At 61.6% G+C, this 15676-nt stretch overlaps 2 protein-coding genes across 2 annotated transcripts in view; both read left to right on the top strand.

Annotated features, from left to right (window-relative positions):
* NCSTN (nicastrin) overlaps positions 1 to 3099 on the top strand; it is an 11903-nt gene extending 8804 nt beyond the window's left edge. The window contains exons 13-17 of the mRNA XM_027705360.1: positions 1 to 21; positions 494 to 581; positions 695 to 846; positions 1523 to 1735; positions 2526 to 3099. The exon at positions 1 to 21 is cut by the window's left edge and continues 27 nt beyond it. Of these exons, the coding sequence (XP_027561161.1) occupies positions 1 to 21; positions 494 to 581; positions 695 to 846; positions 1523 to 1735; positions 2526 to 2648 (597 nt within the window). The 3' untranslated portion in view covers positions 2649 to 3099. The remainder of the gene's footprint in view (positions 22 to 493; positions 582 to 694; positions 847 to 1522; positions 1736 to 2525) is intronic.
* Positions 3100 to 9776: 6677 nt separating this feature from the next.
* Positions 9777 to 13852, top strand: NHLH1 (nescient helix-loop-helix 1). The gene is made up of 2 exons (XM_027705371.1): positions 9777 to 9965; positions 13607 to 13852. The coding sequence occupies exons 1-2, from the start codon at positions 9777 to 9779 to the stop codon at positions 13850 to 13852; spliced, it is 435 nt and encodes a 144-aa protein (XP_027561172.1).
* Positions 13853 to 15676: the final 1824 nt, after the last annotated feature.

Below are 15676 nucleotides of genomic sequence, written 5' to 3'. Positions count from 1 at the left end.
ATCCAGGCTGATCCCAAAACGGTAGGAACACGTGGAATCCTGCCCCTGGAACCTCCCAGGAGCCCTCACATCCCTCCCTTCTGTCCCTGTTTGTGTGTGTTTCCACGGCATCCTGTCCTGCATCCCCCCCCTTTTCCCTGTTTTCCCACCGAGCAGAGGGAAAATCCCTCACTCTGAATGATCCCCCCTCAAGTGAAGCTCCTTCACCCCCAAAGGAAAGGTGGAATTGCCACCTGGGCCACGGGGATCAGCCAAGGGATCCTTGGGGCTGGAATCCCACCCGGTTTTCCCAGCTCTGTCTGAAATTCTGAGCAGCTGGGATGGGGTCTGTCCTTGGCTGTGCTCAGGGAACATCCCTCAGCCACAGGAGCTCGAGGAACATCCCTCAGCCACAGGAGCTCCAGGAACATCCCTCAGCCACAGGAGCTCGAGGCAGAGCTGCTCAGATGTTCTTTCCTCCCCTCTGCACAGTCCAACCCCGTGTCTTCCCCAGGTCACCCGGATGCTTTACGGCTTCCTGATCAAAATGAACAATTCCTGGTTCCAATCCATCATCAAACCAGACCTCAAGGGAATTCTGGGTGAGAACAGCACAGGGGAAGGAGAGCAGGGAAAGGCTTTGACCCCGGGTGTTCCCTGCTGGGTTCTTGCTGGTTTTCCACCCCCCTCAATCCCGTTTTTCCTGCCATTCCAGGGGATGTTCCCCAGCACTACGTGGCAGTTGCCAACCCTGTGAACACGACGTACCTGGTGCAGTTTGTGCTGGCCAACCTGACGGGCACCGTGGTGAACCTGACCAAGGAGGAGTGTCTGAGCCCCGAGAAGAACCCCCACACCCAGAGGGAGGTGGGTGCAATGTCCCACCAGGGACAGGCACATCCATGGGGCTGGTTCTGCCCGGAGCTGGGTTAGGGATGAGGTTTTATTGCCTGGGAGGACAGGAAATGAGGAGGGAATAATGAGGAGACACCTCAGTGCCCGAGGGCAGGGGAGTAAAGAGGAACCTGGGTGGGACCAGCCCAGGGGTGGCCACAGGAGCGGAGGGGCTGGAGCAGCAGGAGAAGGGTCTGGAGAACTCCTGAGGGAGCTGGGGGGGCTCAGCCCGGAGAAAAGGAGGCTCAGGGGGGACCTTCTGGCTCTGGAATTCCCTGACAGGAGGTTGGAGCCGGGGGTGGGGTCGGGCTCTGCTCCCAGGGAACAAGGGACAGGAGGAGGGGAAACGACCTCAAGCTGTGCCAGGGGAGGCTCAGGTTGGACATCAGGAGGAATTTCTTGCTGGAAAGGGTGTTGAGGCCTTGGCAGGGGCTGCCCAGGGAGGTGGGGGAGTCCCCAGCCCTGGAGGTGCCCAGGGAAGGACTGGCTGTGGCACTGAGTGCCAAGGTGGGGATGGTCACAGAGGGGACTTGATGACCTCGAAGGATCCTTTCCCAGTCAAGCCCCTTCTCCCTGCCCCGAATCCCCCGGGGAACATTCCAGAAGGCAGGAACAGGGTGTTGACTGTCCCCCCCTGTCTCTCTGGCAGCTGTTTGAGTACTGGTGGGTTCAGGGCCCCCTGGAGCCCAACTCCACAGCCAGGGCCCCGCTGTGTGTGCGCTCCGGGGTGCGGCTCAGCAAGGCCCTGTCCCCCGCCTTCGAGCTGCGCCAGTGGGGATCCCGGGAATACTCCACCTGGACTGAGAGCCGCTGGAAGGACATCCGGGCACGCATCTTCCTCGTGGCCAGCAGGGAGCTGGAGGTGGGGACACGGGGACACGGGGAGAGGGGGGGCTGGGGTGGGCTGGGGTGGGCTGGGGGGGTGACGTCACACCCTGGCAGGTGATGTCACTCCCTGTCAGATGATGTCATACCCTATCTGGTGATGTCACTGTCAGGTGATGTCACTCCCTGTCAGATGATGTCACACCGTGTCCAGTGATGTCACCCTATCAGGTGATGTCACCCTATGTCCAGTGATGTCACTCTCTGTCAGGTGATGTCACTCCCTGTCAGATGATGTCACCATTAGAGGATGTCACATCCTGTCAGATGATGTCATACCCTATCAGGTGATGTCACCCTATCAGTTTGTGTCACACCCTGTCAGATGATGTCACTGTCAGATGATGTCACCCCCTGTCAGGTGACGTCACTCTGTCACATGATGTCACACCATGTCCAGTGATGTCACCCCCTGTCAGGTGATGTCACTCCCTTTCAGGTGATGTCACTGTCAGATGATGTCACTGTCAGGTGATGTCATTGTCAGGTGATGTCACTGTCAGGTGATGTCACCATTAGATGCTGTCCCACCCTGTCAGGTGATGTCACTGTCAGGTGATGTCACAGTCAGGTGATGTTACTGTCTGATGATGTCACTGTCAGGTGATGTCCCCCCCTGTCAGGTGATGTCACTGTCACAATCAGGTGATGTCCCCCCAGGGCCTCGGTGTCTCTCAGGGGTGTTTGGATCTCCGGGTGCTCCATCCCTCTTGGAGCTGCAGCTCCGTGTGTAACCACAGCCCTGGGATGTTCCCTTCCCTTCCCAGATCCTCACCCTCCTGCTGGGAATTGCCATCCTGGTCCTGTCCCTCCTCACCACCTACTTCATCAACGCCAAGGCCGACGTGCTCTTCAGCCTCCCGCGGGATCCCGGGGCCGTGGCCTACTGAGCCTCCTCCTGGGGCTGGAAAACCCCTGGATCACGGCTGCCAGGGCTGGAATGGCCCTCCCTCTGCAGGAGGTTCCCTCCAGAACCTTCCACGCGTTCCAAGGGCTGAGCCCTGAGAGACTTCCCCAGGAAAAGGCACCGACCGAGCCCTGAAGGAACCTCGGGACAAATTCCCAGAGTTTTGTTTGATTTGTCCCCGGAGCAGCCTGAGGATGGTCCTGGATGCTGCTGGGAGCACCCTGGGATGGATTTCTTCCCTAAACCAAGCCAGGGGTGGGAAGGATGAAGGTGTTTCCTCCCGGAGCAGTGGAATTCCGAGGTGTCCATCCCAAGGTGTCCTCAGCAGGTGATCAGATGTAAAACAACCTTTTTTCTTTTTAATGGTGCAATATTTTCTGGGCTTTGTACATATATAAATAGTTCCCTTTAATTAAAAAACGGCCACTTCCAAACGAACCCTTGGCCTTTTGCTCTGTCTCCAGTCCCTTCCCAAAATTATCTCATGTGGAAATGTGTGGAAATGTTTGGGGGAGGCAGAGGATGTTCTGAGATGGGATTTTCCTTCCCTAGGGTGAGTTTTTGGTGGTATTTTCTTACATATCTAAATTTCTTTACACATCTAAATGAAAATGCTTCATCCAGGACGGAGAGAGACCTCGGGATTGGGGATGGCTTGGACTTCCAGGATCCTTGTGGGATCCAGCTCAGGACATCCTCTAATCCAGTGCTAATCAGCGAGTTGGGGTCAATTAAAGGATTCCTGATCGTTCAAATCATCTCCTTCCCCCTCTGCTCCCTCCTGCCTTTCACATCTGGACCCCGTGGAATTACAGGAATTATTTTTCCTCCTTTTTTTTCCCCCCCTTACAAACAGAAGGAAACCCTTTTCCCCCCTGGCAGCCCCTGCTCCATCCAGCTGCTCCTCCTGGATTGATCCCGGGGGTTCTCCCGATCCAGGGGCAGCACCAGCTCTCTCACACTCGGGCCCTGAAGGTGCCAGAGCTGCCAAAGAGCCCTTGGCCAGAACCCAAAGCTGCCCAGCACCTCCCAAGTGTCAGGAAGAACCGGTTAGACCGGGAATGATGTGGAGCCACCTCCAAAGGGAGCAGCCCTGGAAGGAATTCAAGCTCTGGGGCTCTGGAGGGACGTGCCAGCATCTAAAAGAGGCAGGAGAGAGCCTTTTCCCAGCACCTGGACCCGGCTGGGAGCCTCTTCTGGAGGAGGTTTTGCATAATTTCCCTTGCAAAGTTCCCCTAATTCCGGGAGCAAACGGGCTCTGGATGAGGGAAGGGGTGGAGAGCAGCTCTGGGGGGACTGGAGAGCAGTGGGATCCGGGGGGATCCCAGCGGGAATTAGGAAGGGCACAGCCAAAGGCACATCTGGGATGTTGTGTCCAGCTCTGGGCTCCTCAGGGAGGTTTGGAGTCCCCACCCCTGGAGGTGTCTGAGGAAGGGCTGGACGTGGCCCTGAGAGCTCTGGGATGGGTCAGGAGTTGGATTCCATGATCCTGGAGGTCTTTTCCCACCCTGAGGATTCCGGGGCTCAGCTGCTCCTCAGAACTCTGTTTGCCTTGCAAAGATAAAAATAAACCCCCGTATTTAACGACACCCAAACGAGCTCCCCCATTAACGTGCCTCCTTCCCCAGAGCTCATTAGCATTAGGGACGCTCTAATTAATGCTCATCATCTCGGGGGTGAGGACGGGAGGGCGTCAGGGGACTCAGAACAGTGAGGTCGGGGCAGCTGCTGGGCTGGGATGGGCAGGACGGGGGCACAGGGAGGGTGGGGAGGCCCTGGCACGGGTTTTCCAGGGAATTCGTGGCTGCCCCATCCCTGGAAGTGCCCAAGGCCAGGTTGGACAGGGCTTGGAGCAACCTGGGATAGTGGAAAGTGTCCCTGCCCGTGGCAGGGGTGGAATGAAATGATCTTTAAAGTCCTTCCAACCCAACCCATCCCCTGGTCCCGCTGCTCTGGGATCACGGGGGATCCTTCACATTCCCTTCCCTGCTCCAGACTGGCCTGAAAAAATCAGGGAAGAAAGGAAGGAGTCTTTGAGCAGCCAAAGGCAGGTTCCCCCCGGGGAGATGGAGCCCGGGAGAAGAAGCGAGTCCTGCAAAAACCCAGTGATGCAACTCGTGGCGGGTCTTGCCGGGGGCTGCTCCTCCCAACGCCCCGCAGAGGGCCGGGAGCTCTCCCGCCGCTCCTCGGGCCGGGATTTGCTCCCGAGGGGAAAACCTGCCCGTCCCTGGCAGGACAGGAGCCCCCCCGGGCTCTGCTGCAGCCCTTGGATCACCCCGAGCCCCCTCCGGCCCCAGCCCAGCCCGGCTGTGGGTTTTGGGCAGCTGGCAGGGGCTGTCCCCGCCCCGGAGCCCCTCGGGCATCTTGCTGAGACATCCCCTCCCCTTCCTCCTCCTCCTCCTCCTCCTCCTGGTGCACATCGTTTGCAAGCATCGCTTTCCTCCCCTCCCTCTTCCCGGGATTTCTGCGCAAAAAAAAGAAGATGCCACCGACTCTCCTGACCCCCTGAACCCCCGGGGGGAGCCGAGGGCTGGGGCTGAGGAGGGTTCGCAGCTGCCCCCGTGCCCCGAGGGGGGGACATATGGGGGGTGACAGTCACCGAGAGGAGGAGGAAGGAGAGGAAATGTGTGTTTTTCTCAGTGCTCGGCCTTCCCCGCTCCCGGGAACTTGGTGGCTCCGGAATATTAAGAGGCAGGAAAGTTAATTAATGCCCAGAACAAAGCCGGGGCTGTTTTGGCTGCTGGGAGAAGGAAGCGCTGGAGACAGGAAGGGAAGAATTGGTGTCTTCTTCAGTGGTGTCTTATCAGCAGCTCAAATCGAGGTGGAGCCCGGGGTGGGGGGGGAGGGATTCGTTTTTTGGAGGGTTCGTGGCAAAGGGCAGGATGGTGTTGGGAGAGCCACGGGAGCTGAGCTGGGCACAGGGAGGGTTTGAGGGGCTGTCTGGGAGCAGCACAAGGTCCGGCTGAAGGAACAAAGGCGGCTCAGGAGCGGGAGTGGAGCGAGCCAGGCCCTTGGCTGGCACCCAGCAGGAATCCGAGTCCAACATGTGTTTGAAATCAGGGGCTCAACTGCTACAAATGGGAGCGCAGGAATTGCCAGCTTGGATCGTGCCCAGGGTCCGTCTCTGCCACTGCCCTTGGCACTGCCAGGGACCGGCACCCGGCTCTGGGAGAGGCACCAGAGCCCCCGGAGCGACCCCGTGTCCCAAATCCACCCCACGGGGCCACCCCGGGGCTACCACAGGGATCCCTGAGCTCCTCATTCCCGCGGCAAATCCGCTCTCCCTCGTCCACGGGAGCATCCAGTGGGATCTCACCATCCCAAATCCACCCCGGGGATCCCTGGGCTCCTCATTCCCGCTGCAAATCCGCCCTCCCTCATCCACAGGAACATCCAGAGGGATCCCACCATCCCAAATCCACCCCACGGGGCCACCCCGGGGATCCCTGAGCTCCTCATTCCCGCTGCAAATCCTCTCCCCCTCGTCCACGGGAGCATCCAGTGGGATCCCACCGTCACCCCCCCGTCTGTCTGTCCGTCCAGCCGCGGGAATTCCCGGGGGAAAACCAGCCCAGCCGGGGGAACAGGGAGGTGATTTGGGGACAAACTGAGCTCGTCCTTCCCCCCCTCTCTGCCCCGTGCGGCTCCCGGGGCCTCACCCCGTGCCCTCCAGCGGAGGAAGAGGAGGGTGAGGAGGAGGAAGGGGCGGAGGACGGGGCTCGGGCTCTCTCTGCTGCCCAGGTGATGCTTCCCCCGCGCCAGCAGAGGTGCCGGGGGCTAATCAAGATCGACGTCGGAACAAAACAGCGGCTCGGCAGCCCCGAGCCAGCGGGAAGGGGGAAGCAGATGGGCTGGAGGAGGCAGGAGCTGCTCTAAATGGATTGATGGAGGGGCCTTTGAGGGAGATGGATTGGAGACGGAGCCGCTGGAGGAAAGGGCCGGGGTGGCCACGCTGTGAATGGGGCAGGGGCCCAGGGACGGGATGGGAAGGGAGAAAGGCCCGCAGATAACAGATGGATGGACACAAAGACTGGAAGGGAAGAGGGGGACAGATGGACAAGCAATAGAGAGAGAGTCGGGAGGAGAGAGGGATCTGGACATAATTAGATTGGATCTGATTATGACAGACTCGATTAGAGCAATATTATGATCAGGAGCTTCTGTCGCTATTTGGCTTTTAGGGGGGAACAAAAGCCAGGGGAGGGGGGACGAGCAGAGGAGCAGGGAACGGGGCAGGATGAAAGGGAAAAAAGGGAAGGGGCTCCTTGTGAAAGCTGTCAGGGGTGGTGGTGACAGATTGTGTGGTTATGGAGCACCGGGGCCGTCTGTCACCGACAGAAACCTGCCCGGAAAAAAAGACAAAAGGGGCTCCCAGAGCCCGGGGCTCCGTCCCTGCCCCGGGGCTGAGCACTCCAGGAGCTCCCTGGGAGGAGCAACCACGGCTGGGTGTTCCTCAGACACCCTCCATCCCAGCCCCAGCCCACCTGAGGGCAGGAGCACACATGTGAACACGCGTGTGAACACACGGAGGGCACGGCCTGGCCCTGCCCGTGGATGTGCCAGCCCCGAATTCCTGCCCCCAAAAGCCTCCAGTCCCGGCTTTCACACTCTGGGGGGGGCTAATTGGGGGGTTCAGGACCTGAAGGGGCTGCAAGAGACATGGGAGAGACTTTGGAGAAGGGCCTGGAGTGGCGGGACAAGGGGGGCGGGTTCAGGGTGACAGAGAGGAGGTTTGGGTGGGTGTTGGGAAGAAATCCTTGGGGAGGCCCTGGCACAGGTTATTCCATGGCTGCCCCATCCCTGGGAGTGTCCAAGGCCAGGCTGGAGCAACCTGGGCTGGTGGAAGGTGTCCCTGCCCATGGCAGGGAGGGAACAAGGGGAGATTTAAGTTCCTCTCCCACCCAAACCGTTCTGACACTGATTGACAGAGGATCATCACCCCCAGTGAAGGTTCACGGGCTGCCCCGGTGCTTCTCCGCAGAATCCCAGAATCCCTGAGGCTGGAAAAGCCCTCCCAGCCCCTGGATCCACCCCATGCCCCATCCCCACCTCGTCACTCGGTGCCACGTCCAGTCCTTCTACAGAGGGACCTTCCTGGAGGGGTGGGGGCACAGCCAGTGGGGTGACGGCCCCAGGGGAGGGGCAGGAGCTGCAGAACCCCCCGGGATGGATCTTTCCAGGATCTCTGGGTCGTGCCCGGGATCTCCATCCCGGTCTCCCACCCGTGGGCTGGAATTGCAGCCCCTCCCCGTGTCCCACCCCGGCTCCAGCAGCTCCAGCAGCTCGGGGGTTAAAGCTGCCTCTGCTCCCAGACAGGGCCACTGGTCCCCGGTGGCTTCCTACAATATGTCACCTCAGCTCCTGCCAAATGCTGCCTCTTCCAGCCTCTCTCCAAACCTCTCCCTGCGCACGCAGGAGCTGCTCAGGGTCCCCCCCCCAGCCCCTGCAGCTGATCCCTGAGCCCCGGGGGGTCCCAAAAATCACAGATTCACGGGATGGTTCGGGTTGGAACGGACCTCAAAGAGCATTTTGTTCCAATCCACCTCCCACCAGACCAGGTTGCTCCGACCTTGGACACTTCCAGGGGTGGAGCATCCACGACTTCCCCGGGTCAACTTGTGCCACCACCCTCCCAGGGCAGGATTTCTCCCTCATATCCACTTTAAGCCCCTGCTCTGGCAGTTTGAAGCCGTTCCCCCCTGTCCTGTCCCTCCATGTCCAGATCAAGGTGGACAAACCCTGGGGGGCTTCACCCCCTTGGATGGAGACACCACCAAGGACCCACCTGGGTCCCTCAACCTCACAGGTAAAGCCTGAAACCAGAGACAGGTGTGAAAACCTCGGCTGTGCTTCCCAACCTCTTCCTTCTTGCCCCCTGCGTTGAAAGGGAGGCCCAGGAATCCCAAGGAATGAGAGATTTCCGCAGGCTCCTGTTTAGGGGCTCCTGCCAGAGAGAAACCGGGTTGGTTTTGATGTGGAAAACCAGTTTCTTCCAAACAGGAACACTCAGAAGGGAAGGACAAAGCCAGAGGGGAAAATAGGTGAATATTTCCAAAGGATTTCTGGCTGTGGACTCCCCAGCCCTGGGAGAAACTCACTTGACTGGAGACGAGTCGGAGGGAGCTGAAACCTTCCCGTTCATTTGGCCGAGCCTGAGCCCGGGATCCCAGCGGGGAAAGCTCTGGAAGCAGCTCCAATCCTTCCCCCCTCTCTTCCCGGCAGGATGCCCGGAGCAGCCCGGGATCAGCTGCGGAGAGAGGGGGGCCCTGCTGGCGGCCTGGCAGGGGGAGCAGAGCCGGGCCCGGGGGCGGGCGGGGAATTAAACACCGGCAGCACATCCCGAGCCTCCGGGGAGCCCCGGCAAGGAGGGAGGAGGGGGATGTGCCCGCCCGGGAGGGGGGCGTTTGGGGTGGGATGTGCACCGGGAGGTTTGGGAAGGGGAGGATTTGGGATGTGCGAGGGATCGGGACATTTGGGAAGGGGAGGATTTGGGACGTGCGGGTTTGGGAAGGGGGGGATATTGGGGAAGGGGAGGATTCGGGATGTGCGGCGGGCTGGGAGGTTTGGGAAGGGGGGATTTGGGATGTGTGAGGGATCGGGACATTTGGGAAGAGGGGCGTTTGGGGTGTGCAGGGGGCTGGCGGATTTGGGAAGGGGGGAATTGGGGAAGGGGAGGATTTGGGATGTGCGGCGGTCTGGGAGATTCGGGAAGGGGGGATTTGGGATGTGCAAGGGATGGGAGGTTTGGGAAGGGAGAATTTGGGATGTGCGGTGGGCTGGGAGGTTTGGGAAGGGAGGGATTGGGGAAGGGGAGGATTTGGGATGTGCGGCGGGCTGGGAGGTTTGGGAAGGGAGGGATTGGGGAAGGGGAGGATTTGGGATGTGCAGGGCGCCGGGAAAAGGCGCTGTGGGGTTGTGTGTCCATGTTCCTGGTGGAGAGGGGGATTTGCTCTCAGGTGATGGATGCGATGGATGCGCTGGATGCGGGACGTGCGCGGCGCATCCCGGGCGGGATCCAGGCGGGATCCAGGCGCGCCTCGGGCTCGGGGCGGACTCTCCCGTCGCCACGAGCTCATTAAGGGAATATTGTCTCCTAATCGGTGCCATAGCAATGGCGAGGAGGCTCCGGAGCCGCCACCTGATCCCTCCGCCTCGGCAAACCCCGGGACCATCTGCCGAGCCGTGCCAGGCGCTGGAGCCCACCCAGGCGCCCGTGCCCATCACCTGGGCTTCGCCTGCTGTGCGGGGAGGGCATCGGCCCCCGGGGCTGCCGGGGGGGGGGTACGAGGAGGAGACAAAGGTGGGAGAGCCCGGCGAAGGCGCTGGGAGGTGAGGGAGGCCCCCAAATTGGGGTGGGGGGGACACACGCGGGGATTTCGGGGCAGCGAGGATGAACCGGGGCGGGTTTTCTCCAGGCGGAGTTTTGACGGGAAGAATTGGAGCGGGGTGAGAGGCAGAGGCCGGGGAAGACGCCGAGAGATCATCGTCTGCTGCTCCGAGTGTTTCGGAGCAGTGTCTGTGTCCTCCGGGCTCCCCTTTCCCCCGCTTTGCCCTCGGTTCCCTCGCCAAACTTCGTTCAGGTGGATTTTTCCAGCAGCTCACGGGCGGGACCTGCGGGATGGGGGCTGTTCGTGGTCTGGGCACCCACCCGGGCTCAGCCACCCCCGGGGGCACCGGCGGCATCCTCGGGGAGCTCCACAGGGACACACGGACACACTGACACACGGACACGCAGCCCCGTGACACACAGACACGGACACACGGACAGGCAGCCCCGTCACACCCACGGCCCCGGGGGCCGCCGGGATCCACTGGGAACGATCCCCCCTTCTCCCGGCGCCGCTCCCGCCGCCCCCTCTCCCCGTCCCGTCCCCTCTCTCCATCCCTCCCCCTTTATGAAATATGCAGGGGGAACAGATGTCGCCTTCTCCCCGAGCACCCCCGCCCTCCCTCCCTTCCTCCCTCCCATCCCACCACCCCACCCACCCTCCCGGACCGCATCCAACCTCCCCCTCCCTCCCCTCCCCTCCCGGGGCTCCCCCTTCCCCCCCCCAGCCAATGGCAGCCCCTCGCCCGCCCTAAATATTGATGAGGGGGGAGCGGCCGAGCGGCCAATGAGACACTCGGGGTCGGGCCCGGCGGGCGAGGCCGGGCTGGATAAATAGGGTTTGGGGAACATGCCCCCTCGGAGGCTCCGAAGCCACGCTCCTGCCCGGCAGGGACCATGCCCGGGCCCCGAGGCTGCCGGGATTCTCCCTGATTTCCCCCCCAAAATCCATCCCGCGGAGCAGGGAGAGCGCCCAGGGAAACTTTCTCCCTTCTCCATGGATGGATGAGCCAAGGGGTTCCTCCCTCCTCCTTGGATTACTGGAGCTTCATCCCGCTGGAAGAGGAGAGCTGGACCTCGGGAATGGTCATCGGATTGGGGGTAAGGGGGGTGTCCTGGAATGGGGGAGGGATGGGGAGTTAAACGGCACAATCCATGTGGGAATGTGGCCCTGGACTCCCGGGAAAGGGGCTTGACCCGGGTGCCGGGTTTAGCACCCAAACCTGCTCGGCGCTGGCATGGGAGGACTCGGAGCAGGAAAAAGGAAAGGAAACCTCCATCCTGGTGGCCTAAAAGCGGGTCCCGGACACACTTTGCGTGGCCAGGGAGCTTCCGAAGAGAATTGTCGGGAAAATTGTCGCCTCACGGGCCGGAAGTGGAAGGAAAAGGGTGAGAGAGGAGGTGGGAAGCGTCGCTGCCCCTCGGGGGTCTGAGCGCCGGGGGGGCTTTGCTGAAGGCAGGACTGCAGCAAGGGCAGGTTAAAAAGAAGTTCTTGCAATAGATGAATTTAGGAAGGCGGCAATTTGCAGCTTATCCAGGGGAAAGAGGGGGAAAAGAGCCGCTTGGAGCACGAGTCTCCCGTGCAAAGGAAAAGCTTTGGTGGGACTGGGCTAACCCAGCGAAGGAGGAGTGGGAAAAGGAGTTTATTGGAGTCCAGGACTGAAACTGGGCTTCAGGAGTCTGGGGTCTCCTCCCGACATCCTGAGCCCCCCTGGGGGGGCCTCCTGCCCCCCTTTTGGGTGTTTGATGCTCCCTCAATTCCCTCCCGAGGATGCGGAGCCGGGGACAGCGACACGTCCCACGGACCGTGCCCAGGGGGGTGGCGGCTCCCGGGCTGTCCCTGCTCCAGGTCACCGTCCCTGTCTGCCCAGGGAGCTTCCAGGATGAAGTGTCCTGCTCCTTCCTCGCTGCGGGTGTCCTGGGGATGGATCGGGTGTCCTGGGGATGGATCGAGTGTCCTGGGGATGGATCGGGTGTCCTGGGGATGGATCGGGTGTCCTGGGAGGCGGTGGTTTGTCTCCTTCCCCGCGCTGGAGGGATGGAGGCGGCGGAACCGCTCCGTGGTTTCCCGCCGGGGCGTCTCATCCACACCCGGATTGAACCTCCAGCACCTGGATTGACTCTGGGTCTGCGGAGCAAGAGGAGAACGGGTCTGTCGTGGGAGTGGGGTGGGAGGGAGGCAGAGGAGCCGGGAGGCAGCGCAGGAGACCAAATTCCCGGTGCCTCGTTCGAGGAGAACAGGAGTGTGATGCTGGATGTCCAGACCCTGGACATCCACGGCCCGGGAGGTGGGAAATGTGTCTGTGCGTGTGCAGGAACCTGTGTGTTCGTGTCAGCGAGCAAAGACCCCGCCAGACACATTTTGGGGGGCTCAGGGGGCCCCGCAGACAGTTCTGCACACGCCGATGGGGCTCCTCACGATTTTAGGGCATCACTGCTGCAAAACCTCACATCCTGCAAGTCTTTTAAACCAGGATTGGGATTATTTCTCCCGTCCCTGTTGGTTTTGTTCCATTTCTCTCGGCTCTGGCTCAGCATAAGTTTCCCTGAGAGAGGTCGTGGCTCGTCCATCCCTTCCCATCCCGGCAGCGCTTCCCCATCCCAAGTTTGTCCCCCTTCCCCTTCCCACCTCGGCAGTGCTTCCCCATCCCAATTTCGTCCCCCTTCCCCTTCCCAGCGGGAAGATGCTCCTGCGGCAGGACCCGCCTTTCCCAGCCCTGCTTCCCGGGGCGCTGGAGGCGTCTGTGCGGGCACAGGGAAGGAGGAGGAGGGGGAGCAGAGGCGGAATTCCCGGCCGGCGGCGCAGCATCCCGGCGGGAGCATCCCGCAGGGAGCATCCCGGTGGGAGAATCCCGCAGGGAGCATCCCGGTGGGAGAATCCCGCAGGGAGCGCGGGGCCGGCGCCTCTGCGGCCACACGAGGCCGAGCAGCTGCCTCCGAGGGTTCCATATGTCGGGGGCGGCGGGATCGGTGACATACGGGGCTCATTTAGCGCACAATGACCCCCCCTCCCGCCCTTCCCCTCGCCCCCGCGGGCTGGTTTTTTCCCCCCTTCCCCTCATCCACCACCTGCCATCCCTCCGGAGCGCCGCGAGAAGCGGCTCCCACCTTCTCCCAGATCCTCCCCGCCGGCTCCTTCTCCGGTGGGATGAGGGGATGAGACCCCCCCCCCCTCTCCGCGCTTGTGTTTTCCAGAGCACCCGGGAGGAGTCGGGCTCTGACACCTGAGGGCTCCCGGCCCGCGGCAGGAGGACACCCGGCCCCGTTTATTTATTCGCTTTTTTATGCCTCCCCCCGCCCTCCCCGCGCCGCTCGCCGCCGAAGTTGTCGCCCGGGGGAAAATGTCCCGATTCCCTCGCGTGTGATGAGGAGGAGGAGGAGGAGGAGAGCAGCACCCGGGGGGTCGCCGCCGTGAGAGCCGCCAGAGCTCGTCGGAGCCGAGATCGGTGCCCTGTCCCCGACGCGTCCGTTTGTCCGTCCCCTGGAAAATGATGCTCAACTCCGACCAGGCGGAGCTCGACCTCCCCCCGCCGCGCCCCGAGGCCGAAGGCGCTTTCGGCGGGGGCAGCGCCGAGGGCTCCGGGGGGGGGGTCGGGCTGTGCCCCCCGGCCCCGGGGGAGAAGAAGGAGCTGCAGCACCTGAGCCGGGAGGAGCGGCGGCGCCGGCGCCGGGCCACGGCCAAGTACCGGACAGCCCACGCCACGCGCGAGAGGATCCGCGTGGAGGCTTTTAACATGGCCTTCGCCGAGCTGAGGAAGCTGCTGCCCACGCTGCCCCCCGACAAGAAGCTCTCCAAGATCGAGATCCTGCGCTTGGCCATCTGCTACATCTCCTACCTGAACCACGTGCTGGATGTCTGAGTGTCCCGTCTGTCTGTCTGTCCCTGTGCTACATCTCCTGCCTGAACCACGTCCTGGATGTTTGAGCGTCCCCAGCTCATGTCCATCCGTCTGTCCGTGTGTCACATCTGCTACATCTCCTACCTGAACCACGTCCTGGATGTCTGAGCTCACATCTGTCTGTCTGTCTGTCCGTGTGTCAGTTCTGCTACATCTCCTACCTGAACCACGTCCTGGACGTCTGAGCATCCCCAGCTCCCGTCTGTCTGTCTGTCCCATCATCCAAACCACGTGCTGGACATCTGAGTGTCCCCAGCCCACGTCTGTCTGTCTGTCCGTGTGTCACATCTGCCTGAACCACGTGCTGGACGCCTGAGCCACCCGGTCCGTGTCCGTCTGTCCATCCACTGCCTCCCCTTCCTGAACTCGTGCCGGGAACTTCCGAGCCCAGAGCTCGAGTCCGTCTGTCCCTCCGCAGCCTGAACTCCCCCTCAGGCACCTCGAACGCTGTGCTGTGTCCGTCTGTCTGTCCAAACGAGCCCCCGGCCGTCTGCTCTCCCCCTGCCCCGCCCACGGTCCGGATTTCCCCGCCACCGACCCCACGTCCGTCTGTCTTTCCGTCCTGCCCCAGCCCAGCTGGACGTCTGGCCCGTCAGATGTCCGTCCGTCCTGCCCAGGGGGGTCTCCGAGGTGTCCCACCCCTGTGCCAGCCCGGAGCAGCCCCCGGGGTCATTCCCAGCCCCTCAGTGGCTCCCCAAAATCCATCATCCCGCTCCCCAGTCCCACCAGTAGGGCACTGGTGTGGCCCCTCCCTCTCCCAGCGGGGTGGGAACTGCACTTTACCGGGGCCGGGATGGGAAGGAAGCAGGAACGGCCCCTTCTCCCGCTTTCCAGCAGCTTCCAGCAGCTTCCAGCAGCCAGGAATGTCCCCTGAATCCCCCCCCCCCAAACACTTGGGGAAAAGGAAGGGAGAGGGAAGGGAAAGCGGAGCTGAGGGCGGGAAAACTCGTCTCAGGAGTGAATGTTTTGCCTCGTTTTGGGGCCGTTTGGGCGGTTTGAGGGTTAATTTTGCACTGGCAGCGGCGGGAGCACGAGCAGGAGCCCCAGGAGGGGGGACCAGGACCACTTGGACACAACATTCCAGGTCAGGAGCAGAGCCAGGGAATGGGAATGGGGGGCAGGTTCCCGGGGAATGGGATGGGGCTGCTCCTCCTCCAGCCGGGCAGGGATCGGGATTTTGGGAGGCCAGAGGTGGAACTGCTGCAGTGTGAGGGGCAGGGAACCCCACCAGACCCCCAGAGCTGGAACAAAAGGGTCCCGGGGCCGCCTGGGACCCCCTTCCCGGGATTTTGGGCGCTGCCAGAGCTTCGTGTCCCAGCCCCACAAGGCCCCAGCTGGGATTCCCGGGATTCCACACCTTTCCTGGCTCCATCCCACCCCTCTCTGCCTCCAGTTCCCAGCACCACCTCGCTCCATACCTCATTTTTCCCCCTCCCCACGGAAGCAGGGAGAAGGATCTCTACCTCTGTCTGGCTTGTCAGTGAATGTCGGATCCCGGAGGGCTGGAGCAGCTGATTCCAGAGGGCTGGAACAGCCAGATCCCAGAGGGGCTGGAGCAGCAGATCCCAGGTCTGGCTCCCCCCCATCACCCCAGAGCAGAGCAGATGAGCCCAACCCTCCCTTCCCCTCCAGTCACCAGTCTCTGTGCCACGAGGATATTTATTGAATTAATTTATTGAGAAATGTTATTATTATTATTATTATTATTAATTATTATTATTTATTTGCCGTGTTGTTGTGCACTTTTGGGAAAGGAAAAAGGAGGAAAACGAGTGTAAAAAAAAA

Source organism: Neopelma chrysocephalum, unplaced genomic scaffold (assembly GCF_003984885.1).
Source record: "Neopelma chrysocephalum unplaced genomic scaffold, ASM398488v2 Primary Assembly neopelma1_325, whole genome shotgun sequence".
Lineage (NCBI taxonomy): Eukaryota > Metazoa > Chordata > Aves > Passeriformes > Pipridae > Neopelma > Neopelma chrysocephalum.
The sequence above is the reverse complement of the archived record's forward strand: the minus strand, read 5'-3'. Positions and strand labels throughout refer to the sequence as shown.